The 27616-nt window shown below is 42.9% G+C and overlaps 1 protein-coding gene across 2 annotated transcripts; it reads left to right on the forward strand.

Annotated features, from left to right (window-relative positions):
* Positions 1-911: 911 nt before the first annotated feature.
* SLC14A1 (solute carrier family 14 member 1 (Kidd blood group)) lies at positions 912-22143 on the forward strand. 2 transcript variants are annotated; one of them, XM_004320976.4, is made up of 9 exons: positions 912-1096; positions 4245-4401; positions 4964-5153; positions 7718-7846; positions 9600-9792; positions 12689-12836; positions 13042-13176; positions 17812-17861; positions 19747-22143. In XM_004320976.4, exons 1-9 carry the CDS (start codon positions 929-931, stop codon positions 19918-19920), a joined length of 1344 nt encoding a protein of 447 aa, XP_004321024.2. In that variant the 5' UTR covers positions 912-928; the 3' UTR covers positions 19921-22143. The 2 variants fall into 2 exon arrangements, with proteins under 2 accessions (XP_004321024.2, XP_073646998.1); XM_073790897.1 differs by lacking the exon at positions 912-1096 and having other exon boundaries at positions 4266-4401.
* Positions 22144-27616: the final 5473 nt, after the last annotated feature.

The raw sequence follows: 27616 nt of genomic DNA on the forward strand, positions 1-27616 counted from the left end.
CCACTGGTCAGGTATTTGCCAGATTGTTTAACCATGGATAAACATACACATACACAGTTTTTTCCTAAGAAATGTCAGTAATATTTTCCACGGTTGTGGATTTTTCTGAGTCACTCTAGTAGAGTGTAAATTTTCAGATTTCAAACCAAGCCAGTAGAGGAAAATAACAATTAAATAAAAGAGGAAGAAAAAAAATAAAGAAATACCACACATACGACTTTCCTGGGACCTCTGAAGGAAGAATACTATCCTTGGATGTGATGGAATTTTTTTTTTAATAAAAAAAAAAGGAAACAAAAAGTTGCCACACTTGTTGAATTCAACTAAGAATTGTTTCTTATAAACAAGGCGATGTCCAATTTTTAACAATTCCTAATCAGATACAAGGAGGGGGAAAATGCCATTTAGCAGTTTCTTAGACTGGGCTTTTGCTATGCATACAAAGTGTGGCTAGCATCTTATCACAGAAAATAGAACCCATACCAGGCCTTCTCCTCACATTTGTAAAGATCAAGGCTGAGGGAATTTGTGGCATTGACTTTGACCCCCAAGATGGAGCCCTAACAGTTTGCCTGAAGTGTTTCAGAGCCTGAGCCCACCCCTCCTTTTGGAACAAGCTTCAGATCTGTCAGCTTCCTGATAGTGGAGAAACGCAGCAGAACAAAACCTATGCATAGGTCTCTGTGCAGGATGATTTGCCATATTTTTCTTTTGTTCTAAGTGAAGTAAAATGAACATTCAATGTCTGCAGTCAGCTCATCATCTCTCTTTGCTGATGGAGCTCTTGTTTATGGAGAAGTTGGCCTTCTCTGTTAATATCTCCTCTCCCCAGGAACTCTCTGGGAGAGCTCCTGCCTCTCTCTACCTTGCATTTCACACCACAGCCAGGGCACAAATCCTGCTGATTCATCTATTTTTGCCCTTTGTCATGTATGGAAAGAAAGGAAGGATGAATGGACGGTCTTTGATTGGCGCCGCTGGTGACGCCCCTCCTGGTCCTCTTTGGAGGGACCCTTTTGGAAAAAAAGCTGGTGAGGCGGCACGCAGAGGCTTCCCCTGGCTAAGCTTGGCCCTGGCCCATGGGCCACCAGAACAGGTATGCTACCTTTGTGCAGCTTCTCTCTGTGACTCTGCTGTGTCTTTTCTGAACAGAGCCTGGGAAGTGGGTCCTCATGCTCTGCTGAGCAGTGCAGCTTGGGCTGAGCCAGATGCACAGGGGTCTTGGTCAAGAAAGTCACAAGACACTCATCTGGGGTTGGATGCTGGACCTTTGTGCTGCAGAGTTTTGACAACCATGGAAAAGCTAGGAAAAAGTAGTCTGGGATTTTTAACTTATGCTCCTCCTATTTTATAGAGTTTTTTCCTTTTATTTTCTGGTCCTGTCTTTTTAGTTGAAATTTAATGACCTACTTAGATTTGAAAAGCTTGAGCATCAGTTTAAGTTCCTGCTTTATCACCTTGCATTGCCTTTCCAATTAGGATGTGTGGATTCTTAAAGTTCCCTAAAGAAATGCAAACAGTCTAGCATGATAAAATTCTAGGGTGAACCACAACCTTTAAGTTACTGGTTTCTCATAACCAATTCTCATGCCTAAGTTCTGGAGCAAGTAGTCAGGGTTCCCAGGGCTCCAGAGTATTCAGGATTTCAGAATAAATGGTTCCTGGGGGGTTCGGCCACAGCAGCAACTGTCTGCTCAACTCATGAGAAGACCCCTCTCTCTAGGACATGGCAACCACGCAACCTACCCCAATATGTGGATACTGGAAAGACAAAGCACAGCAAGCCTTCTGTACGTTGGGCTGTGGATTCAGATAAATGATTCAATCTTTATTCAGCTTCGGGTGGCTAGGCAGGGAACTCTGGCCAGTCAGGTTCTCAGTCATATCTGGCCAGTTAGAATATCAGGTTTCATATTTGTTATCTCTAAAATCTCTGAGGTGATGATGTATTTAAAACCCTCTTAAATAAATGCTGGAAATTTTGAGAACATGAATTTGTTCACCCTGGAATAACCCATATACCTAATTGTTTCTGTGCTTGATGGAAAATGTCCACTTTAATGTTTTCATTCGGTGCTGCCTCTGTAGGGCCAGATCTACTCAGTCACAGAAACTCAAGGCAATTTCTTGTCATTGCCTGGACTGGAGCCTGATGCCTCTCATAAGATGCATGGCTTTGAGAATGGGGTCACTGTAGCTGAGGAAAGGGCCTTCCAAGCAATATTTTCAGTTATGATGTTTAAAGAGGGAGATAAATAAAAATAAATGATAGTCATCACTTAGATTATGAAATAAAATCCAATTTTTCACAATTGCTTAATAATTCAAACAGTTTTCCTTGTTTAACTTTGGGGCCAGCTGAGTTCCATATAGACTTAGTTTTGGTTCCTGACCTCCAGCAGTTTTCAGTTTAAGAATTTCTTAATGCAAATGTTCATTGGAAGTCTCACAAATGCTGGTTTCTATCACTATTTTGCCAAGACAAAATGACCTTGGTCTAGAATGCACTGCATGAACAGCTTCTACTTTGTGGAATGGTTGGCCATTGTTCAAAAGCAGAATGGTTAGTTGGGCAATGAAATAATACAATTGAAGTGAAATTGTGACTCAATAAAAAATGTTACATTGATTTCTGTACTGGGATTAATAGAAGCCAAAACTAAAATCTGGATTGCAAAAAATAAAAATTTTAAAAGCCATAACTTTTATTATCTGTTAATAGCCATTTGTTGGCTATGGTAAATGGAACAACGATGGGACCAAAAATAGCCACGAGAACCCCTTATTCACAGCCTGGCCACAGAGAGAAGACGAGCTGGTCTAACTGCACGAGTTTGGGGTATTTCCTTGGTCATGTCTTACGTGCCTGTGGCTTCCACATTCCACGCTTGTGCCTTCTGGGGTCTGATGGTTTTGGTGTTCCCCTGCTTCACACTGGCCTGGCTGTGCTCCTTGCTTCCTTGCAAACTCAAGGTAGTTTTGCCATTGTCTTTCTCCCTTTGCCTGTTTCTGGGACGACATCATTGGTATTCTTTTATATCTACCATCGGCACCATAAAACCATTTTTGTCTACAGGGTACCATATTCTGTTGATGCTGGTACTTAGTCCTATTAACACTTATCATGAGAAGTGAAGAGTCTCATAGTGAGCGCCAGTCGCGGTTATACTGTTAGTATTTCCCCGAGGCATGCTTACTGTAAGTATGCCCTGTACATTCTTATAGCACACAATTCTTTTTTTTTTTTTTTTTTTTGCGGTACGCGGGCCTCTCACTGCTGTGGCCTCTCCCGTTGCGGAGCACAGGCTCCGGACGCGCAGGCTCAGCGGCCATAGCTCACGGGCCCAGCCGCTCCGCGGCATGTGGGATCTTCCCGGACCGGGGCACGAACCCGCGTGCCCTGCATCGGCAGGCGGACTCTCAACCACTGCACCACCAGGGAAGCCCCATAGCATACAATTCTTAAATTGTAATTTTTTGGTTTTCAACAGCTTGGTCCGCCTCCACCTTTCCCATTTTCTACACCTTTGTGGAATATTATTTTTCCAGTCTTTAAACATTTAAATAACAAATTCCAAAAATAAAGAATATCTGAGGCAGTTGCCTGATGTGATGACATAGTCAAGCAATCTTTGACTTGGAGAGTGTGTGAGAGGCGGTTTTCTTAGGCTGTGTTAACACACACACACTGTTTTGTAAACATTTCTTCTCTTTCAAACTTTTAAAAACAAAACTCTTTTTTGTAAAATAAAAATTCAATTTAAAATGACTGCTTGTCTTGGAAAGTAGCTGATTGGTCTGTAACCTGACATCTGGCTCCTTTCATTGGCAGCAAGAAGCTTAAGTACTTAGCTATTTCTATATCATTATCTGACTCCTTACGTTGAAATTAACTATTTTTCAGTCTTTCCCACTAGACTGAGCTCTTTGAGTGTAGGATATAGGTGCTCAATAAATATTTGTTGAGCTAGAAACTGAACCTTATGAAATGAAAGACCAGAACCTTTTTTCGTGATGGCATTGAAAACAGTGATAACAAAAGTAGTATGGGGTTTGGGTCTTGGTAATAATCTCCGTGACAACATTTCAAGAGGAAAATGGTGTTTTCTTAGTTCCATGGGATGTCATGGTCCAGATAAAGTGCCTTTAAACTCATCCTCTGTGGCTACTGTGACCAGGTCCCACACTGGCCAGTCCGAAGTGTTCTACATTAGGATGTTTATGAGCTCTGTTCTTTCCTTAAGGAACCAGAGGAAGAGCTATCCATGGAGGACAGCCCCACTGTGGTTAAACTGGACCAGGGTGGAAATCAGGGTCCACCAGTTCACAAGAGAAGATGCCTCCCCAAGGCACTTGGCTACATAACTGGTGATATGAAAGAATTTGCCAACTGGTTTAAAGGTATTTACTCTTCCATCCCTTGGAGCAGTGGCTTTGGGGGAAATGGTTTGCTGGTTCTTCTAGTCATATCTTTAGTTATACTCCCCTACCTTCTATCTATCTCTTTCCTCTCCCTTTTTTAACTTTTTATCTTATAACCAGCAAACTTCTTCAAATTTTTTTTAATGGAGATAGTGGTCAGGGCCGCAGTCCAGTTGATATCAGAGGAAGGCACCTGGTTCCTCCTTATAATTTCAGTACTTAAAAAGTGAAATTTTACTATTGGTAATTCATTCCTTTGCCGTATGAATCTGAACCTCTAAGCATGGTAAATAAGTTCATCCGATGCTTTCTGGAACTGAGATTCTAGTAGGGGCAGTTGGATTGAGAGGAAAGAAACTGGTTGCTTTCAGGAATCTGAAGGTCACTAAGGGGAAAGGGTTCAGAGAAAAAGCTTCAAGGAATATCAAAAATTAGCTTCACCTTCATGAGAGGGGATTTTGCTCAGGGTGGGCCCTGGACTTGGGAAGGAGCCCCATTTGCCTCGCTGTTTCCTTAGCTCTGCCCATCTCATCTCTTCCAGACAAACCCCAGGCACTCCAGTTCGTCGACTGGGTCCTTCGGGGCATATCCCAAGTGGTGTTTGTCAGCAACCCCATCAGCGGAATCCTGATTCTGGTGGGACTCCTGGTCCAGAACCCCTGGTGGGCGCTCAGTGGCTGTGTGGCAACTGTGGTCTCCACCCTGACAGCCCTGTTACTCGGTCAGGACAGGTAGGCGCGTCCCTCCAAGCCTCCGCTTCTTGCTTCTTAGAACACAGGAGCCAACCAGTTACTCTGGGCAACAGTGATAAAGCCCCACCCTCCCCAGGAGAAACAACCTTTATTGCACAGAATGCTTTATATGTGCCTTTAGTCAGAGGTCAGGAAATCATTTATATCCTCTTATTCGTGGTACCTGAATAAGCGGCCAGTCTGAATGATGCCAGATGCTCCTGGCACTACATGGTAACCAGAAGAAAGCTATAAGTAATTCCCAGGGTAGGGTCCAAAGGGATCTGCTTTAATGATTGATCAATTATTTATCATCAGCATTTTGTTTATTTACAAAAAATGAATATGGGTTCAGGAAAAGTTTTAGTGGCTTAAAAATCCCACTAATCCCATTATATCTTATTTCCATGCTTAGCTTAGTAAATTCATTCTTCATGGACAGTACAAAGATTAGCTCAGCTTCCAGAGAGACAAACTGACATAAATTCCAAGTAAGCAAGTTCTGACTTAAGTAATGTTAGTGTGTCTTCTGAACTATGTGTTAGGCTAAACATAGCGTGTACTTTATAAACTATCTGCCACTGAAGAACTGATGAGCTGACTCCTACCATGGGAGGAGACGGCTCCTGCCTGACCAGTTCCTTCAGGGAGGCTGCTGGTCTTCTAGGTGGCCAGGATCCATGCATCACCCCCAGTGGATGGTCATTATACAGCTAAGGTCCTGTAACACTTACTGCAAACTGCCTAAGGGGCTTCTCGGGGAGAGAGTCCAAAAATGCTCCACTTTCCCATCAGGTCCAAGGAGCCTGACTTGTTCTCTATGGAGGGTGATTTTGTATCTTAGGTCAAATTCTGTTCTAATGCACATCAAGAAACAGTCTGTCCAGTTTGGAGGTGTGGTCCAGGATTGTATCATATCAAATCTTCTTCATTGTTTTGCCCCAGTAGAAGTTGACCCATTGTCCTTATCACGTATGGTTTAAAACAGGGGTCCCCAACACCCCCTGTTAGGAACTGGACCACACAGCAGGAGGTGGGTGGCAGGCTAGCAAGCAAAGCTTCGTCTGCCACTCCCCATCGCCTGAACCATCCCCCCCCAACCCAGTCCATGGAAAAAGTGCCTTCCATGAAACCGGTCCCTGGTGCCAAAAACGTTGGGGATCAATGGTTTAAAAGACCAGCCATATTTACATGGGTTAGTTTTCAGATCTCTTTTACTCTCCTCGGTCCTAAAGGGCACATGAAAAAGGTAATTCTGCTTTAAATGAATACACATCTTCCTGTTGATGAAACTGTGGCATTCCACAACATGTAGGCATTGCAGTTAATTTTTTGTTGATCAAACTCAAGCCTTCAATCCGAAAGTCAGTTGCTGAGAGGACAAGCCTTGCATAGCTCCCCACTGCCCTCAGGTATGGCCTCAATTATCATTCCCTGGGTTAAACCAATACAAGTCGCATCACCTGCCACATATCCTGAAGGATTGTTTAAGGGAGACAAAGGGCTTTTGAGCATGGAGTCTCACCTCTAATACTCTTGCCCAGATGAATATCACCCTGCTGTTGAACTGGTGCCTCCTGCTCCAGTGACAAACAGGCCGGGAGAAGCTTTCACACCATCCTGTACTGCCCTGTAGCGTGACTCATTGCTACATCACCTCCCCCTCAGGCCCTGTGTTCAACCTCGCCCACCCACTTCACCATCTGCAAACCCGTGACTCCTACAGACTTCATCCTTGAATGCTGGGTACCTTCAAGGTGCCAATTCTCAGAGCCCTGGGGGGCCTGGCTTGTCAGCCCCAGGGCTTATTCTATAGAAATCATTCCATTTCTTGGAGCTTCTTGTCCCCAGATATGAAATGGGAACCATTTTGGCCAGGAGTAGAAACTTACCCAGGACAACATTTAGAAGTGAGGTTAAATGCTGGGAAGCAAAAAGGACCCAAGAAATAATTAGGTGCTATATATGCACATAATTAAATGGAGTAATTTGCCAAGTAAAAGTAATTGTTTTTCTTTGCAATAACTTGGAAATGTATATCTGGAGACAACAAAATGGAAGCACAGGAAGATGAAAATATATGCTAAGTTGGAAGAGCTGTGTTTATAAGATCAAAGACACCATGGAAGTAAATTTACATTTTAAGAATCTTACATCTCTCACCAAGAAAATCAGACTTAGGAAACAGTTTCACATCAAAGCTCTATTCAAGTCAGAGGTCCTAATGACTTAAAAGAAATAATAACTTTTGGAACAAAAGGGTAAAAGGAAGCAGAATAGGTTGGATTGCTGATTTCCCTTTCCTCCCCTAGATGCTGGAATTCTATCTTTAGCTATGACACCTCTATAGGGGTTGTTCTATGTGCACATTTGCATTTTATCCATGTATATTTTACTTTTTCATGCTTTTATTAGTATTTGGCTTCTACAGACTTTGCAATAAAATCCTAAATATAATCTCATTTTCAAATGTAAATATTATCTGGAAGTTACTAGTGTCATTTATGTGCACGTCCAGCCAACATCCTCCTGGAAGCTGTCCAAGCTGTGCCTTTTGCCCACAGGTCCGCCATTGCAGCAGGGCTCCAGGGCTACAATGCCACCCTGGTGGGAATCCTCATGGCTGTCTTTTCAGACAAGGGAAACTATTTCTGGTGGCTATTATTCCCTGTATCTGCTATGTCCATGACTTGGTAAGTTGTACCTGGTTTTCGAAATGCCTTTTTGAAAAATGTATAGGGGGAGAAGGCAGTGGGGGAAGTTATTATTTAGGGAGTATAGAGTTTCTGTTTTGCAAAATGAAAAATGTTCCATGAATGGATGGCGGTAATAGTTGTACAACAATGTGAATGTACTTAATGCCGCTAAACTGAATGCTTTAAAATGGCTTAAATGGTAAATTTTATGTTATGTATATAACACAATCTTTAGAAAAATATATTTTTAAATTTAGATTCAGGATATGTCTATTGGAAACATTCAAGTACACCGATGCGTGTGGCCTCCACACACACCTCACAGCCAACCCCCCACAAGATTCTGATGTAATTGGTCTGGGGTGTTTCCAGGGCATTGGGAGTTTGAAGGCCCCCAGGAGGTTCTAAAGTACAACCAAAGTTGAGAACCACTCCCCACATCAGTGGTCCTCAAACATGCACACTATCGGCCTCACCTGCAAGGCCTGTTAAAACACGGACTGCTGCTCCCTCCCCCAGGCTTCCTGATTCAGTCCATCTGGGGCAGGGCCTCAGAATCTGCATCTCTAACAACTTCCCAGATGATGCTGTTGTGGCTGATCCAGGGACCTCACTGAGAACCCCTGCGCCTGTATGAACTCCCCTTACCACCTGCCCCTGTCCCCTTCAAAATAGTTCTTTACTGAATTCGATTCCTTTTTTAACCCTAAATCCTTCAAACTAGTTCTATGTTGACACTGTCTTAAATACTTTTTTCTTTTTCGAAAACAAACATTTCCTTCTTACCATGGTATATTCAGAATATAAAATATTAGTACCCACACAAATGATACGTGTAGCCCACTATGGACAGCGTGCCCACCCTGGATACAGCACAGATGTGTGGAGGAGAACCTGCCGGCACGGCCAACCTGCTCAGGTGGGACTTCCCACCTATTCTGAAGATAAGGCTCAAGGGCAAGAGGCATCACCTGCACATGGTCACTCACCCTCTCCCCCAATTCCGGAAACCTGGGATTCTGACCTTAAAGTGATGGCTCCTTGATTGGATCAACAAGTGAGGGAACAAAATGGGCCCAGAGACCATATAATCCAATCTCCCAGTTTACAGATGAGGGAACTGAAAGTACCTCCCTGCCCTCGGCCACACAGTTCAACTGCTCAAGGACTTAGAACTCTGCCCTCCTGAGTTTAAGATCCCTTTCCTCCAGTCCACACCACCTGCATCCTTCCTGGGACCATCGTTTTTCTTTTTCAAGACTAAATATACTAAGACTCGTGGAGATGGTATACAAGTTCAAGATCAAGTTTGCCTCTGGTGGGGAGGGAGGTGCATATGATCAAGTAGGTTACAGAAGGGGCTTTAACTGTTTAGACAATATTCTTTTCAGATGTCTTAAATACTTCAAAAATATTTTTAAAACCTAGATTTATAACTCACTGTGAGCAAACCCAGAGCATAATTTTCCACAAGCCAAATAAGCTGAGAGTTTATTTTTGACTGTATGTAAGAATTATTCTATGACAGGATTTATTCCAGGTGTGTTTGGGTTTGGGTTTGTTTTTATTTTTGTTTTTTTTTTTCTGTGAAAAGTTTGGCAACACACTTTAGGGACATATTTGCCAATGAAACAAAGCCCCTCCATAGTATAGAGATTCAGTTTGTCAACCTGGCTTCCATTCCAGGGCATTGGGAGTTTGGAAGGCTTCACATGCATATTCTTCCATTCTGTTCTGTTGTTGTTTTTAGTCCAGTTTTCTCAAGTGCGTTGAACTCCGTGTTCTGCAAATGGGACCTCCCTGTCTTCACTCTGCCCTTCAACATGGCGTTGTCAATGTACCTTTCTGCCACGGGACATTACAATCCATTTTTCCCAAGCAAGTTGTTCACACCTGTAACCTCAGTTCCCAATGTCACCTGGTCTGACCTCAGTGCCCTGCAGGTAAGATACACTATCTTCTTACACCCCCACCCCCCCAACCCCACCCCACCACTGGCTCTGGAAGACACCCCGTGTCCTCCTGGTTAATTATTCATGGGCATCAGAAGCTTATAGAGACTCAGCACTGGGGGGACCTTGCCACCTTCCTCTTTTTTTTTTAAGAATTTTTTTTAAAATACGTATTTGGCTGCGCCAGGTCTTAGTTGCCGCACACGGGATCTTCGTTGCCGCATGCGGCGTCTTGTTCCCTTACCAGGGATCAAACCCAGGCCGCCTGCACTGGGAGAGCAGAGTCTTAACCACTGGACCACCAGGAAGTCCTTTAACGCCTTCCTCTTGCCGTCTAAGTGCTTATTTGTTCTACTCCAAAGCTTTGGGCTCTAAGGGATTTTTTAAATGACTATTTGGTTAAAGCTAATTTTTCTTCCTCTTTTCCTAAAATCTGCAGTGCTAACTCCAGAATATATCTCCACTGAAATTTAGACACTCTATTTCAAACTTGGCCCTTATTTGTGGGGTATGATGGAGGCCAGCCCTTGAGGCAGGGGCCTCCAGCCTGGTGTTAAGTCGTCCCTGACCTACCTCCTCCAATCAAAAGAACTGGCTGCTTACTGTTAGATCCTGTTGCAGAAGCTCTCTATTCTGCTTTTTCTTATGGTGGACCTCATAGAATATGTACAGTAATTCAGATTTCTCAGGCTTTGGAGGCATAAGAATCACTGTTTTTTAAATACTAATACAAGCTCCATCTCGACTCCCTAAATCATAATCTTTGGGGTGGAGCCTAGGAGCCTGTATTAACAAGCTCCCCAGATAATAGTGACGTGGGCCAGAGTTTGAGAACCACTATCCTAGGATGTATGCTGTGTATTTCATTACAGTTGTGCATAGAGAGAGCACTATTTTTAAAAGCCTGGTTAACCCAAATCAAATTCCAGCTCTTTGTATTGGTGTTTATTTAATAAATCTGTTTAAGGTTTCTTGATTATTTAAAAAAAGAAAACACTTGAAATCAGAAGAAAACCAACCTTACCTTTTTTAGGGTGCAAGAGACTGATTTTTCCGCTATCAGGTTATAAAATACCTTTTGCTGTCCTCTTTGCTGAGCAGTCAAAACATGTGAGGAGTTCAAGTAGCCTTTTCTTTAGCTTCTTGCCCAGAAAATGAATGGGAGCATTTGGAAATAACTCAGAAGGAAAATTAAAAATTTATCAGAACTGCCCATGAAAAAATAGCATTAGTTTAACTATCTAAAACTGCCCTAATACAGTAGCTATTTTAATTTAAATGTAAAGTTAATTAACATTAAATAAAATTTAAAATTTAGTTCTTTAGCCTCACTAGCCACATTTCAGGTGCTCAATAACTGCACGTATTGGACAGCACAGATACAGAATATTCCATCACCACAGAAAGTGCTAGTGGACAGTGCTAACATGGGGAAGGGGAGTCTTGTCCTTCTCCTCACTCTGAACTACCTCTCCAACATCAGCATACTTATTTCCCATCTCATCAACTCCCCATTTCCCTGGGGAGGGATACCTGAGGGATAGTTCTGCTGTCCAGTTCTGTGATAAAAGACCACACAGTCTGCCTGTGTCAAGTTCCCTGGTCTAGAAGAAACAGGAAATGATCCTGTGTAGACGTGAAAATCCAGCATGGGCTGGAAGAATTTAGGCCCATCTTAGGTTAGAATCAAACTCACAGTATGATCCTGTGCCCTGGGCAAGGACCAGACTAGCATCAGAAACCAGCATTGGATCCAGCCTAATTCATGGAAGGAGCGGACACTTCCTTGTGCCAAAGCTGGCCTCCCTGCATCAGAGTCACTGCCTCCCAAAGGTCCTTGCGAAAAGGTGGAAGGAGTGAGATGGGAGGTAGGGAGGACCCCTTTCAGTGATAGCCTTGGTCAAAACAGAACTAACACAATTAATTACGCCTATCCTAGCCCTACCAGAAGTGTTGTTATAAGGAATTATCATTTGTTAGCTTGAATCAAACCCTGTACCTTTTTCCTAGGAACTGCCACTCTGTGAACATATTACCTGAGTTCAGAACTCAGCCAGAAAGCTAGAATTGTGATATTTACATGGATTTTTGTGTTCTGAGGACTGGCAGTTGTTGATAACTGGAATAAGCTAAGGATATCTTGGTTTAAATTAATACAAGCTCTCTAAAAATGTATATATAATGAAAAATAAAAAGAATTTTTAATTAAAAAAATTTTAATAAAAACTAATCAAAACATAAAAAGTAAATAAATAAATATAAATTTTAAAAAATAAAGTAAAATTAATTAACTAATACATGTTCTCATTAACAACAGAAGTGTAAATATGGTCCTGACTCATGAACCTGCCAATAATTGCTTCGGAGTTGTGGATAAGATAACCCGACTTTGGGTCTCTGCCCTTAGCACAAATAACTAAATTACGTGGGAGTAATAATACTTCTATTGACCATAGAGATGCATTGATTTATTGGCCTCAGATCTGATAGAGAGTTGAAAGCAATAGAAGTGTGAGCTGTGGTCCCTGCCATCCTCACTGGGAGGCGTGGCCAATCCTCACAGGATCAGTGAGGAGCAGTGACACAGCACTGGGAGCTTATCAGTGACCAAAGCCAGGTGACAGTGCAAGCAGTAGAGCCAGTGAGTGAAGGGTCTGGGAAAGGCATGCTCAGCACGCAGCAGGGAAGGGCTGGTGTATCTCTGGGGATGAAGCAGAAGAATGACTGAGATTTTTCCATAGAGAGAGAGAATTTTAAAAATTAGTAGCACTGACCTTGAAAGATAAGATACGCTAAATCTAAAATGACATCGCATTGTGTTTGTGGGTGCCCTATGAGTTTCTGTACAGTAGTTTTAATGACCGCATTTTCTAAATTGTTTCTGCAGTTACTGAAGTCCCTGCCTGTGGGTGTTGGTCAGATATATGGCTGTGATAATCCGTGGACAGGGGGCATCTTCCTAGGCGCCATCTTCCTCTCCTCCCCACTCATGTGCCTACATGCTGCGATCGGGTCGTTGCTGGGGATGGCAGCAGGTGAGTGTAAGACTTGTTACCAGATACTGAGCGCCTCCTCTGCTCCATCCATTGTCTCAGGCATCTTCTATACCCCAGACCTTTCTTGAAGGTCTGCTTCCAAGGGACCAGTGGGAGTTCTCGGATGACTTCCCCACCCCAAGACTCCTTCCAGAGCCTCCTGCATTTAGTCCGAAGTTCTGACTCCTCCTGTCTTGCCTAATAGGACTCAGTCTTTCAGCTCCATTTGAGAACATCTACGTTGGACTCTGGGGTTTCAACAGCTCTCTAACCTGCATTGCAATTGGAGGAATGTTCATGGCGCTCACCTGGCAAACCCACCTCCTGGCTCTTGCCTGCGGTGAGTATCCTGTTCATCTGGGGCATGGTTGCTTATGATTATGGGATCAACATCAAGAACAAACAGTCAGAAAGGACTGTGTGAGAAACTAGAGCAGGAGTTCTAGTTTGAGCCCCCTGCTATCTGCTGAGGATGGAACCAGGGCAACTGGCCTCCCCTCTCTGGGAGGGTTTGGGTCTGCTCTGTCTACCTCATTACTCATTTTGAAGATGAGAGAACCATTTTACAATATGTGTATGTTGAGGGATAGAAACTTGACTTGTCCTATGTTCTTCATACTAATTGTTTGACCCAAGAAACTAAAAGGAAACAAGCTTAGAGTCGGTTCTCCTGGTGAATCAGGTGGTATTAAAGGGCCCTTAGAGAATCACCTTAATCCAGCTGTTCTCAAAAATGGAGCAAACATCAGAATCACCTGGAAGCCTTGTTAAAACCCAGATTGCTGGGTCTAACCCCCAGTCCCTGACTCATTGTTAGAGGTAGGGGGAGGAGTTTGCATTTTTAACAAGGTGCCAGGTGGTGCTGATGCTGTAGCTCTGGGGACCACATTTTGAGAACTGCTATATTAATCCTTTCTAACCTCTGTTTTCTAGCCAGACTCAGCCTATGGGAGCTAGAAAGGGTTCTGGAGATCTCCACTCCATCCTTCTCATTTTACGGTTGGGGTTCTACATAAGGGCAGAGAGAGAAAGTGACACACGGAAAGGCATCCATTAGGGGTAAATATAAGTCCAGAATCCACATTTGCTAACAACTTCCAGAGTTACGCCCACTACACTACTCTCCTTCCCTTTAGTACCATTCAGGCACTTAGGTGAAAACAGACCTCAAGTGCTTTGGATATGAAAAGCTACCATGGATTTCTCTGGCCATTGGAAGGGGAGCTTATTCACTTATAGCTTCTGGCATCCCTAATTCAACACAAATAAAAGTGTGTAAGATAATGTGCTAGAATGAAGGAAATGACACTTCCTTGGGGACAAAGGGGTGGAGGGATATTGGAACATGCAGAAACTTTTGTAATCTCATGGAAACATTTGTCTAGAGTCATTTTATCACCAGATTAATCAATCCAGCCATTATTAAAGTGGTGGGCTACATGTCAGGCAGGATTTAGAGTGAGTTCCTGCATTGGGCAGGACATGGGATAGAACCAAAGATTTCTAAGGCCTAATCCAATTTTGATTGTCTGATGCTCTAGGAAGATTAACAAAACTCAGGTTGCTGTGGTGTTGCCATTCACATGTCATTTTGTCAATTTCTTTATAGTTACATAACTATTTCACCTAATAGTCCTGTTAAAATTTTTGCTCATTTTTCCATACTTGTTTAAAGCTTAGGGCAAAGGAGAAGGGTAGAAACAGATTATGTGGCCTCCTGAGCTCACCTGGGTTAGACTCTTTATTCTGAGGTTGGTTTGAGGTTTCAAACCTTTATTTTTTCTGTATTGGCAGTAGCAGCAAATATGTATTAAACACTCATGGTACAACCCAGACAGTACTAGGAAGAGCTAGAGGTTCAGAAGCTTTAGATCCCACATGGTTTTCTGTACAGAAAACAGAAGCCAGGTGAGTAAGAGAGAGAAGCCCACAGAGACCACAAGATGCAGAGCTAGGAAACACCTACAGTGCAGAGTGAGTCCCTGGGGGAACATTATAGTTCAGAATCACCAAAAAGCACCTCCTAGAAAGGGTGGCTTTTCTGTAAGTCCTAAAAAGTAAGAGGAGGAATTCCAGTTGGTAGAAAGCATGGTCTGGGCCAGCATAGGGACAGTCTGAGCACATCCTTAAAGATAAGCAGAAACTGTCTTGGTCACGGGTGTTGTTAAGGTCTGTGAAGGTCTCTTCACGGACTATGGGAAAGGAAAAGCCAAAGATGTTTACAGATGTGGGTTTCCCAAAGCTGTGATATCATCATTATTTTCTTTCTGTACTTCTATAGTTGTACAGGCCTATTCTACCAAACAAAACAAACAAAAATTCAATCAATACAGAAGTGTATAAAGCAGAGAATGAAAACACTCCATCCCACTCCCTAGACAGAACTTCCTTGCCTCCTTCTTATAAGGACCCTGTGATCACATTGGGTCAACCTGGCTAATCCAGGATAAACCTCCATCTCAAGATCTTTAACTTAATCACAACTGCCAAGTCCCTTTTGCCACATAAGGTAACATATTCACAAGTTCTGGGAATCAGGACATGGATGTCTTTGGGGGCCTTTATTCTGCCTATCACATCTCCCTTCCTTTGGATAGATCAGATTTTCATTATTAGTAGAGCATACTGGTTAAGTCAGTATATTGAACTAGTTAAGAGCCCAGACCCTCCCTGGTGCCCAAATCCCAGCTCTGCCTATTTTAATTTCAAGAGATGCCAAATGCAGCCCACAAAGGCCGTACCAATTTCCCCTGCCACTGACAGTATATGAGAGTGCCTGTTTCACCCACACTGGGCACTGTCTTTTTCATCTTTGGACATAAAGTTTTGAGACAGACCTCTAGTCCCTCTTAAAAAGCAAATCTCACAGCAAGTTTATGCTTGCCCATATCACCCCGATACTGCCAAACAAAAGGTAAACCTTGTCAGCCAAGGTAAATAAATAACAGGCATTTATCACAGAGGTGCTCTTTTATTAGCTCCTATGGCTTTATCGGAAAGAGGACTTCAGAGTCACTGATAGAGCCTGGTAAAGCTGCCTTCCCTGTGTCCCTAAGCCAGAAACTGCATGGCCAGGGAACTCCTCAATTTTGTTATTTTATCAGTGCAAACTGTAAACACATTTTGTATCTCTTCTTACAGTTGGGTTATCATAGTAGGACTCACGCATGGTGGTCTGTGGGGAGGGACGTTGTCTATGAAGGACTAGGATCCAGTCCTCCCTTCCACACTCAAGGGCCTTTTCTCTCCCTCGGCTACTCAGAACGCTCTCAGGGTCATCACCTCCAAACCATGGTGTACAGAACTTCACCTCTAATATAAGGCTTTCCCAGCCCAACCCAGCTAGTCTTAAGTGATGGGCAGCAACTGTTAGACAATCTGATACTCTTACTATAGAAAGAAAAGCAACAGGGAATTGAAACAGCATTACAATATGAGACTCGAGCACCAAAAGTACGTTAATAGGTATTAAGCTATTGCACTTCTAGGAGAGAAATAAGGTCTCACGTGTTCAAGGGAGTGTCATAGAAAAGCTGGTACTCAGGAGAGAAGGGACAGAGTGTCCCCTCTACTTAGCCAATGGCCAGTGAATATTTCTTGAATGAGTGAATGGATGAATGAACTAAATGGGGGGAAAAGAGAAAATCTTCTAACCCTTCTCCTCAGAGCAGTACTTCCAACCCATGGTGACAGAGATGAGTTTATAGCTACTGTTTGTGAAAATATACGATTTCATTTGAGATTCATTACCTCCCTGTAAAAAACCTCTTCAAGTTGCCTTTTTACAGGTGATGAAACTAGATTCCTAGTTCAGTGATTTGTTGCACAGCAAACAAAATTGCAGAACTGGGATTTGAAGCCCAGATCATTTCCAAAGATGAGCCTTTCCCATTAGCATGAGACAATTCAGATGTGAAAGAATTAGGTATACTGTTGAACAAAAACTATCAGGATAAAAATATAAAATATTGATAAAAGGATGGAAGTCTATAGTAAAGGAGGATCATAATGTCCCTCCCACCACCACTGCCCAACTCCCCAGAGTAGCAGATGTGATTTCTCGATGGACTTGAGGATCAGATGATGAGTGTGTCTAACACTGAGTGTTGCTGGCCCAAGTGACCATGTGGCCATTGTAAGAAGGTTATTCTTCAGGCCGCCTCTGTGAAACCTAAGGGCTTCCACGAGCCCCCTTGGGGCCAGGAATTGAGTTAGCTAGTTGAGATCTTTGATTTTGTTGTTTTACAGTGAAAGTCATACATATAACTCAAATTACCTACTCTAATTTGTGCTCAAAGTAAATAAAAACAGGATGTTAATTAATTCATTGACCTGTATGCCAACCTTAATGGTATTTGGGAAAATGTTATTATGGGGAGGAATCCCAGGTCTGTGTTCAGTTTCTGCCAATTTCTGAGTTACTACATATATATATATATATACACTATGATATTTGGAACTGTGAATTCTAACCATTGATCTGAGAATCCCAGATGCCATGAGATTGTATGCTGTCTCAAGGAACATAAGTTTAATTTTAATTATTATGCTTGGATAAAATAATGGGGAAGTTTATTTACCATGGAAGGCCTTTTCCTTAAGTGTTATCAATAATAGCAACAAAATAGTACCACAGAAAAGCTACCTTTATTGAGTACTTACTGTGTGCTAAGCCCAAGCATTATCTTCTTCACACTCACACCAACCCGTGAGAGAGAGATTCCTATTACCTCCTTGTACAGGTGAGGAAATGGGACTTCGAGAGGCGGCACCGAGCTCGTACAGGGTGGAGTCTGGATTTGAACCCAGAGCCGCTGACTCTAAGCTCATACTTGTAACCAGGATGCTGGGCTTGCTGGTGAAACGCACAAGTTTACATTCCAGGGATTTATACCTAAAGGCAGTCTTTCCTGTAATGAAAAGTGCACCTACCAAGCATTCTTCTTTCCTTTTTTTTTTTTTTTTTTTTTTGTAGCCCTGTTCACTGCCTACGTTGGAGCCAGCATGTCCAACCTGATGGCTGTGGTGAGTTTGCTTTAATCTCATTTTCTCATCAGTGTGATCGATCAGTTTTCAACGATATGGAAGCCCTCCTGAAGTCCACTTTCGTGGCATCCTGGGGCAGAATCCATGACAGATAGCCACTACTTTCCATCTGCCAGACCCACCTGTCCTCACTTACCCTCCAGCATCACAGTAAACCTTAGTCCAAACTACAATCACCAGGCTTGCTAAAAATATCAGATTGTTTGATTTAAAGGAGTGAAATTTAGGGTGTATAATATATTATCAAGTTCATACTTTAACTCTGAGTGTCAAGAAGTTGACTTTAGAATATCTTTCACTTAAACAGAAAACTGGGGCTATGTATTAGTTGATAAATCAGAAAAGGGAGGAAAAGGATAGTTGATTAAAGACCCAGATTTTTTTTTAATTAAGCCAACAGTTTTTCATACCCCTTATATTTTTTTAATCCCCAATCAGTCATCAGTAAGACTTTTTTAGACCCATGTCCTGGCTGAATTTTTTTTTTATTTTTGGCTGCATTGGGTCTTCATTCCTGTGTGCGGGATTTCTCTAGTTGTAGCGTGCAGGCTTCTCATTGTGGTGGCTTCTCTTGTTGCGGAGCACGGGGTCTAGGTGCACAGGCTTCAGTAGTTGTGGCTCGTGGGCTCTAGAGCACAGGCTCAATAGTTATGGTGCACCGGCTTAGTTGCTCCACAGCATGTGGGATCTTTCCGGACCAGGACTCAAACTTGTGTCCCCTGCACTGGCAGATGGAAGTCCCTGGCTGAATTATTTAGTAGCCAAAATGGTTGCCCATTAAGAGCCTCCTGCTACTCTCTCCTTCCTTTGACTTTGTTCTTCCCCTCCCCTGAGGAGCCCAGTATCCCCAGAGTATTCTGGGGTCCCCCACCTCTCAGTGCCCTTCCTCACCGACCACTGCAGATGATGCAGGGCCGGTTCATGATAACTCTATCCATGTAGATGTGGTCATGGCTGCCACTGGGTTAGGACAGCATCTAGCCCTCTCAACAGCAGCTTCGAGAGCTTACCTGGGAGGGTCCTTCTGGAGACAGTATCTTTATGGTGGAATGTCAAAGCCCTGTTACAGGCATGATGGGATGCCTTAGAGCTTGTGGGGCCCTTCACATCCCAACAAAGGTTCACAGACCTTGGCCTGTGGGCCAGAATTGGACAGGCTGCGAAACAGAGTCAGCTAGGGAGATTTTGAAAAATGCAGGTCCTCAGACCCTGTCCCTTGGCATTTCTGGTAGAGTAGATCTTGTATGATGCCTAGGCATCTGTGTTTTATTAAACTCTTCCAGATGTGATGTGACGTCAGGTTTGTGTATCATCATACCCTGGGGGTCCATGTATAAGGCCAAACCTAACCAAGTACATGGTGTGTGCTCAGCATTGTGTGAGTTGCCATGGACGCACAGAAGGAAGAGCTACCATCAAGGAGCTTACAGTCTTTTTGAGAAATGAACAAAAAGCAGTAAAGCAAGTAGAGTCCAAGACTTAGACTGGGTAGAGGTCAAGGGGAGAGAGGGCTGAACTAATCAAAAATGGCTCTGTGGACCTGATGAGTGGTCAGGAGCCATTGGTGGTTGGCGAAGTATCATCTCTGGGAGCAAGGTGTCATGTTTGCTCATCCAGTGTAGGAAGTCTGACTGCATGAGAGGGAGGGAAAGACATACATCAACACTAAGGAATGCATGCTGACATTTCAGCTGCAGAATGCCCTGAGATCTTAGACTCAGTCTCCACAGGGACAAGCAGAGTCCAGAGCAGTGCCCCCAGCAAGTCATCCCCTGAGCTGAATGACAGTGGAGTGAAGCATGGTTCCTTTGAGATCCTCCGACAGGATCTCAAAGGAATGTGTGACTTGTCTCTTTTGCTCCAGGTCGGATTGCCATCTTGTACCTGGCCCTTCTGTTTGGCGACACTACTGTTCCTCCTGCTGACCACGAAAAACCCCAACATCTATAAGATGCCCCTCAGTAAAGTCACTTATCCTGAAGAAAACCGCATCTTCTACCTACAAGCCAAGAAAAGGCTGGTTGAAAGCCCTTTGTGAATGCAACCCCCATCCACAGCCATGGTCACAAGTCATTTCTGACTAACTACCCCAGTTGACTTCGAGGGTCTCAAAACTGTTGTTTTTACTACTAACAAATTTCATACTAAGCCATCGGTGATCTGTTCTTTTTCCCATTTTGTATTTTTCTTTCAGACTCCAAAACATGCCCAAACAAGTGACAAGACACATCAAGGTGATGTGCTCTGGCTATGGAATTTAAACCCCAGTGGGGCATTGGCACTGAGACTGTACTGTATTTACAAAGTCAGAATGGTCCACCAGAAAGAGGAAGGAAGACCAAAGCTAATTATTGATATTTATTGATATTCTTGGTGCTTGGTTGCACATGATGTTAACAGTATTAAAAAATTAATCTCTATAAACCAACTAAGCCTTAAGTGAATGGAATTCAGAGTCACAAAATCAAAGTCAACCCAGAATTCTCAGATAAGCCATCTGGCTTATTTAAAATCAATGCAAGTTACACATTACAGCAGTGGTCAACGTCGCAGGGCTCATCACTGAGCTCTTTCCCCCGCTCCTCAGCAGAACTGCCTCCATGCTGTCCCATGTGTGTGACATTCTCTTACAGGAGATGGTCGGTTTGTTTCAGGCTGGCAGAGCTGCAGGAGGGAGAATGGGATCCCATCCTTCAAAATTATTCTGTATTGTCACTTTTCTTGGATATTGCAAAGGATTTTTTAAGTAGTTTATTATCTTTTTTTTTTAGGAGGATAGATTTGTTTTCAATGAGGTAAAATAAGAGAAGTTCCTGGCTTTACCAGTTCCTAGGTATTAAAAAGAAAAAGTTACATTTTTCTAAAATACTCAGCATAGCTATTTTTACTTTAATCTACCTAAACTGATTTTGTAAATGCCACAAAAGCAGAGAATCGAATACCAAATCATCAACATCCAAGGGCCCTTTAAAGCCACATTTTCAATTCATTTAAGGATGTTATATATTATAAAGACTGAAGGTTAATGCCAGATTGCTTCTGGGTGTTTAGAAGTTGTTTAATTCTTACTTTAAAAAAAATCACTATTTTCTGCACGCTTACAATATTCTCACTCAGAAACCAATGGTATTTGAACCATCAAAAAGAAACACAGGTAGGGGGCTTCCCTGGTGGCACAGTGGTTAAGAATCCACCTGCCAATGCAGGGGACACGGGTTCAAGCATTGGCCTGGGAAGATCCCACATGCTGTGGAGCAACTAAGCCTGTGCGCCATAACTACTGAGCCCATGTGCCACAACTACTAAAGCCTGCACACCTAGAGCCACAACAAGAGAAGCCACCGCAATAAGCCCACGCACTAAAACGAAGAGTAGCCCCCACTGACCGCAACTAGAGAAAGCCCACGTGCAGCATCAAAGACCCAACGCAGCCAAAAATAAATAAAAATAAAATAAATTTATTTTTTAAAAAAAGAGAAATACAGGTAAAGGAGTCTCCTGTTTTGCTTTGTTTGTGTAAGTTATCAATCCTATAAAGATTCTATAACCAAACATGCTGAAGACGGCAGTGGGAAGCTCCGAAATTTTGGAGAATTGGAAAATGACACTGGAATCCTAAAGGTGTTTTTCTATTTGGGTTTGAAGTACTCAGTGCAAACTATACAGTTTGCTGAATGAACAAACAGAAGAAGGGAAGTAAACCTACAAATATTTTAGGGAAAAGTTCACTTCTTCATTTTCTCAGGGAAACACTGTTCCAATTTAAAAACCTTGTGACCAAAGCCTTTTGAAACCATGACTTTGCAGCTGTCATAGAGTCATGTATATTCCTGTGGAAAAACTAAATTTTCAGTGTTGGAACTGAAATCTCCCTTGTTAGGGAATTTGTAAAATAAGAGTTGGGGGGGGTGGACAAAAATGCAAGCAGACCAAAGATCACCAGGACTGGAGACCCTGGGGCAAGGTTGAGGGAACCAGAGCCTCTCAGTGTCTCCAAGTCCGTGTTCACAGGGAAGCCCTAGCGGGCTGACCATATGCCCTTTTCCCACGTGCTCACACAGACTTGTAAATAGGAACATTTTAAAACCTTGTACATTGTCTAATTTAAATAGTATTCATTTTCTCAAGCTATTTTTGTTGCTAAGTGTTATCCTAATAATTTTAGTGAATATTTTATTGATTTTCCTAAGGAGTGCTTATATTCTTTTCTATTGCCTGTATGACAAATTTCTATGTAAGAATATGAATAAATTATACACGCAGCTCAGTTTTGTGTAAATTTTGTTTAGAAGTCATATATGCCTTTTATAGCCATTGTGTATATTAACAATCACACGCATAGGTATGTATTGCTTATATTTCAATGTACTAGAATCCTTATTCCTTTCTTATACTTCATAGTCACACCAGATGCGTAGTTGAGAAAACCCTGTTCAATTTCAGATTTATGAGCCCATCCCCTTGGTTATCCCCTCAACTATCCATTGGTCTCCTCACTCAAGAATTAAAATGCATTACTGAGGACAGTTACAGATGTTCAGGGCACTCTCCTAACACTTGGAGAAGAATATCCTGAGAGCCAGCTTCCATGCATTCCCAGACAGGCCCTGGGTACCCATCAGGACTGACTCTGGGCCATGACCTGCCTCAGGGGTCAGTGTTCTAGGACAAACTACTGTTCAGAATGTCATCCCCCGAGGGTGAAGGCCAGTGCTTGTCTCTGCCTCCTTTAACCCATGGTTAGCATATTTGAAAGAAAACACACTAAAAATGGAAAGTTAGTCCAACCAGTTTCAAAAAGCTGCCCAAACAGGAAGCAAAAGGAAGCCACAATGACTTGGACCCTTGGAGTGCTCTCTGTCAAAACAAAACCACTCCCACCTATCGTTTCAAGATAATAAATTTTACAAGAGTGATCTGCCTCCTTTGGTATGAGGTAGAAAACAGCGAGAAGGTTTTGAGCCCTTTTTGCTAAAGACTCCAGACACTATATAATTTCTGAGTTACAGGTGCCAATTTTCTTGCTACCCAGACACTTGATTACTGTGGAATATGTTGAGATTGGAAGGTTAAACTCCAGGAGATCAGGAATTTCCAAGGGGGCTTCTTACAAACAAGCTTGCAAGAATATTTTCAAGCTTGTTAAGTATAGAACGAGGTTTTACATATGTGACTGTGTTCAGCCTCCCCCTTATCTAACAACTTCCTTCCAAAAAGCTTTAATCTTTAGAGTTAAATATCCTTCTTGAACGTGCGTTGACAACCCCCCGGACCATTAGAAGACTTGTAGATTCACAGCTACAGAGTTCCGTTTGCTAAAAAAATCTGCAGTGCAGATCTTGAAGGAATCTAAACAAATACAGTGAATGAAAGACTCTTAAAGAAGTGAATATAAGTCCTATAATAGTCTGCTTTCACAGCTCTTAAAATTGAACTATGAAATACATATAATAGGTCAGAGCAGACATATGCAAAGTCATCTAAAAGAAAAGAATACTTCCAGATCTGACCTTAACCTTATTAAGTATTTACCAGGTAGGTGTTAACATAGCTGAAGCAAGCTTACATCTGATGCAGTAGCAGGTCAACCACTGAAACTTAGGATTTGGAGGCAAACATACGCAGGGGTCTTCAGCACAGGGGGTGGTGGTCCAAGAACAGGTGTCAAGGGAGATCTCTGTGGTGGAAAACGATGCACTGGGGTATCATGGTTTAGCTAATGATCATTTAATCAAGCAGCAAATGCCTCTTATATAATCCTGTATGCACAAGCTACCTGGCTTCCTGTGTAGATTTGTCTTCCAGAGGAAAAATGTACTTGTCCACACTCATGAGTTTCTGATCCTCGATAGTTACATTTCTCATTTTAATTAATAATTTAATTCAGATACATAAGTCTTTACAAGTTTTATTTGATGTTATATGTCACCAAAAAGCAAATCACCCATGGTGTTCCAACAAATTTAAATTTCTGAGGCTACAAAGGTGGGTGGGGTTGGGGGTAGTCAGGGAAGGCCTCCCTGAGGACATGACATTTAGGCTGAGACATAAAAAATAGACTGGAATTGTGCAGGTGGAGGAAGGTAGAGGATGGAGGGAGCAGAGTTATTGGTGGAAGAAGTCCTCGTGGCCTTTAAGCCTTGAGATGGGAAGGAGATTTGTGCTGTCAAGGAGAGAAAGAAGATCAGTGTGGCTAGAGCATGATGAAGGGAAAAAGCATCAGAGTGAACTCAGAAAACCAGTTAGAAGGCCACTGCGATAGTGCGGAAGAGAGGAGGTTGGATTGGACTCCAGTGGTGGCAGGGGGGGATGGAGAGAAGTCCATGGTAATAGAGGGTCATTCTCTTCCCATGCTCCACAAACCCATCTTTCTCAAGCTCCAACACAGACCCTATGTCCAACTGTCTACAGGGACCATGCCAAAAATGTCCCCTCAGTTTCAACACATCTAGGACAAAACCCAACTCCTTCAATTATTCTGCTCCCTCCCATGGTGGCTCATGGTGGAGGCAGCACCCTCCAGCCAACCACACAAGCCAGAAACACTGTGCCAGCCCTGACTCATTCCCTCACCTCTAGGCGACAGCCACATTCTAGGGATTCTACTTCCTGGACAGACCCATTCATTCATCAATTGGCAAATATTTATTGAATGACTATTTATTACATAATAGGAACCAGGACTACAGTAGTGCACCAGACAGTCAAAATTTCTTCCCTCAACAAGAGCCTTATGAGGTGAACTGACAAGTAAATGAGTAGATGGAGGAGTGTGGTGATGAGGATGAGAAATGCCAAGTGACAAGTTTGAGGGAAGAGTATTCCACTAACCTCTTCTTTCCAAGAAACAAGAAACAGGAACATATCATTAAATATCAGGCATGCATACCAGTCAGGATGCTTTTGGCTGCCAGCAACAGAATACCTGACAAAAAGTGGTTTAAACAGCATCCTAAAAGTAGGAAGTTCTGTTCCAAGTTCGATGTAGCTGTTCAACAATGTCATCAAGGATGTGACCTCTTTCCACCCATCAGCATCCTCAGATGGCTTCACTTTCATCCTCAGGTTTGTTAGCTCATGGTTCCAAAACAGCTGCCTTATTTGCAAACATCACAACCACATCAGGAAGAAGGAGGAAACCAGAGCTTCAAGAGAGTCATTCTCTCACGTTTCTCTCTTCTTATCAGGGAGAAAAATCTTTCCCAGAAGCTCTCCAAAAATACTTTCCCTGGGACTTCCCTGGTGGCGCAGTGGTTAAGAATCCGCCTGCCAATGCAGGGGATACAGGTTTGATCCCTGGTCCAGGAAGATCCCACATGCCGTGGAGCAACTAAGCCCATGCACCACAACTACTGAGCCTGCACTCTAGAGCCCATGAGCTACCTCCTGGAGAGCCCCCATTCAGTGGGCAACTACTGAAGCCCACTCGCCTAGAGCCTGTGCTCCGCAACAAGAGAAGCCACCACAATAAGAAGCCCGCACACCCACTCGCCACGCGCAGCAACAAGAGCCCACGTGCAGCAACTAATACCCAACGCAGCCAAAAATAAATAAAATAAAATAAAATAGTTTATTAAAAAAATAAAAGTACTTTCCCTTGAGTCCTTTTGGCAGAACTGGGTCGTATGGCCATTCCTGGCTACAAAGGAGTCTGGGAAAGCATCTATCTGGCACACTTCTATTATTTGCAGGACACTTGTTATTGCAAGTGAGCTCTGCCATATTGCAGCAAAAGCAAGAGGAATGGCTACTGGACAGGTGCCAACATGCCTGCCTCAGTGGTATATGGTACCACTATACAGCATACAGTACCTTTGTGCCCAGACCACACTGGAGAGAGGCCATGGTGACAGACAAGACTGTCTATTTTGGGATTCACAAAGATTTGGACAGACACCTAAACTATTACCTTTTACACAGTGATACTTTGTTGAATACTTACTGAAATATTCCCACAGTACTTTAGATACCCCAGCCTCACAAGGTTTTATAGCCTCTGACTAATAGGATTCTAAACAAAGGGTGAGACAACCAGTGATAACGATCAAAGCAAGGAAACTTAGGGTCCATTCATGTTCTAATCAGCCCTCTTAATCCAACAGTTGAATCCTGTAAATCATTCCACGTTGGAAGGCCCTTTTGGAAACAGCTGAGTTTCAGTTCAGTTCCAGCTCAATGAAACACTGAAAACAAATGTCCAACGTTTTCTACTTCTTGGTTCCAAATAAACAATGAGAAAGCCAGTTTTTTCCTGTTTGGGTTGGGTCCGTGGGATCCTAGCCCATAGAAGCTTTGAATTATAGCTCAGTGACATGCAAGGACTTGAAGGGATAGAAATGAAGCACAGAGGAAAGTTGGCACAATACCAGGAAACCTGGTTAAAATTAAGCCCATCAGACCAAGGAAACAATAGCAGCCAGGACATGAGTTAGTGACCCAAGAGCAAGCACATCTTAGGGCAACAACACGGGGGCCACAGGAGGAGCCAATCCAACAAGGAGGACTTTCTACATTCTGAGACCCCAGGTTGTCCTCTCAGCAAGAGGCTAGATCTGTGATAGCAACTAGCCACACACAGCACTTGAAATAAAGCTAGCCCAAATTGAGGTGGGCTTTAAGTATAAAATACACACTGCATTCAAACGTGAAGGACAAAAAACATGTAAAATATCTCGATAATTGTTTTTTAAGATTTTTTATTTATTTATTTATATTTATTTTTGGCTGCATCAGGTCTTAGTTGCGGCACACAGGATCTTCATTGAGGCGTGCAGGATCTTTCGTTGCAGCACACAAGCTCTTTGTTGTGGTCCGCAGGCTTCTCTCCAGTTGCGGCGTGTGGGTTTTCTCTTCTCTAGTTGTGGCGCGCAGGCTCCAGGGCACGTGGACTCTGTAGCTGTGGTGTGTGGGTTCCAGAGCGCATGGGCTCTGTAGTTTGTGGCACACGGGCTTTAGTTGAGGCTCGTGAGCTCCGTAGTTGTGGCACGCAGGCTTAGTCGCCCTGCAGCATGTGGGATCTTAGTTCCCTGACCAAGGATCAAACCCACATCCCCGAAAAACAAATACCATATGCTAACACATATATATGGAATCTAAAAAAAAAAAAAAGTGGTTCTGAAGAACCTAGGGGCAGGACAGGGATAAAGACGCAGACATGGAGAGTGGACTTGAGGACATGGGGAGGGGGAGGGGTGGGCTGGGACGAGGTGAGAGAGTGGCATGGACATATATACACTACCAAATGTAGAATGGATGGCTGGTGGGAAGCAGCTGCATAGCACATGGAGATCAGCTTGGTGCTTTGTGACCACTTAGAGGGGTGGGATAGGGAGGGTGGGAAGTAGACACAAGAGGGAGGGGATATGGAGATACGTGTATACATATGGCTGATTCACTTTGTTATACAGCAGAAGCTAACGCACCATTGTAGAGCAATTATACTCCAATAAAGATGTTGAAAAAAAAATCATTATGATGCGACAGCCACCATCATCCATTTTAAAAGTACAAGACAAGCTCTTTAACAATCAGACATTTTACATCATTCCTTTTACTCTTTGAAACTATATTTCCATTTCACTTCTCCCACAGAATTTTATCCTGATGTAATACATTGATATTTTTATGCTTGACAGTCTTTTATTGATCACTCTCTCATATATCACAGCAACAAAACATGTATGCAAATTTGTTTAAAATTTGTTGCCTATAACCGTAAATAATAAATAATTATT

The sequence above is a fragment of the Tursiops truncatus genome, chromosome 13 (assembly GCF_011762595.2).
Source record: "Tursiops truncatus isolate mTurTru1 chromosome 13, mTurTru1.mat.Y, whole genome shotgun sequence".
NCBI classification, from domain to species: domain Eukaryota; kingdom Metazoa; phylum Chordata; class Mammalia; order Artiodactyla; family Delphinidae; genus Tursiops; species Tursiops truncatus.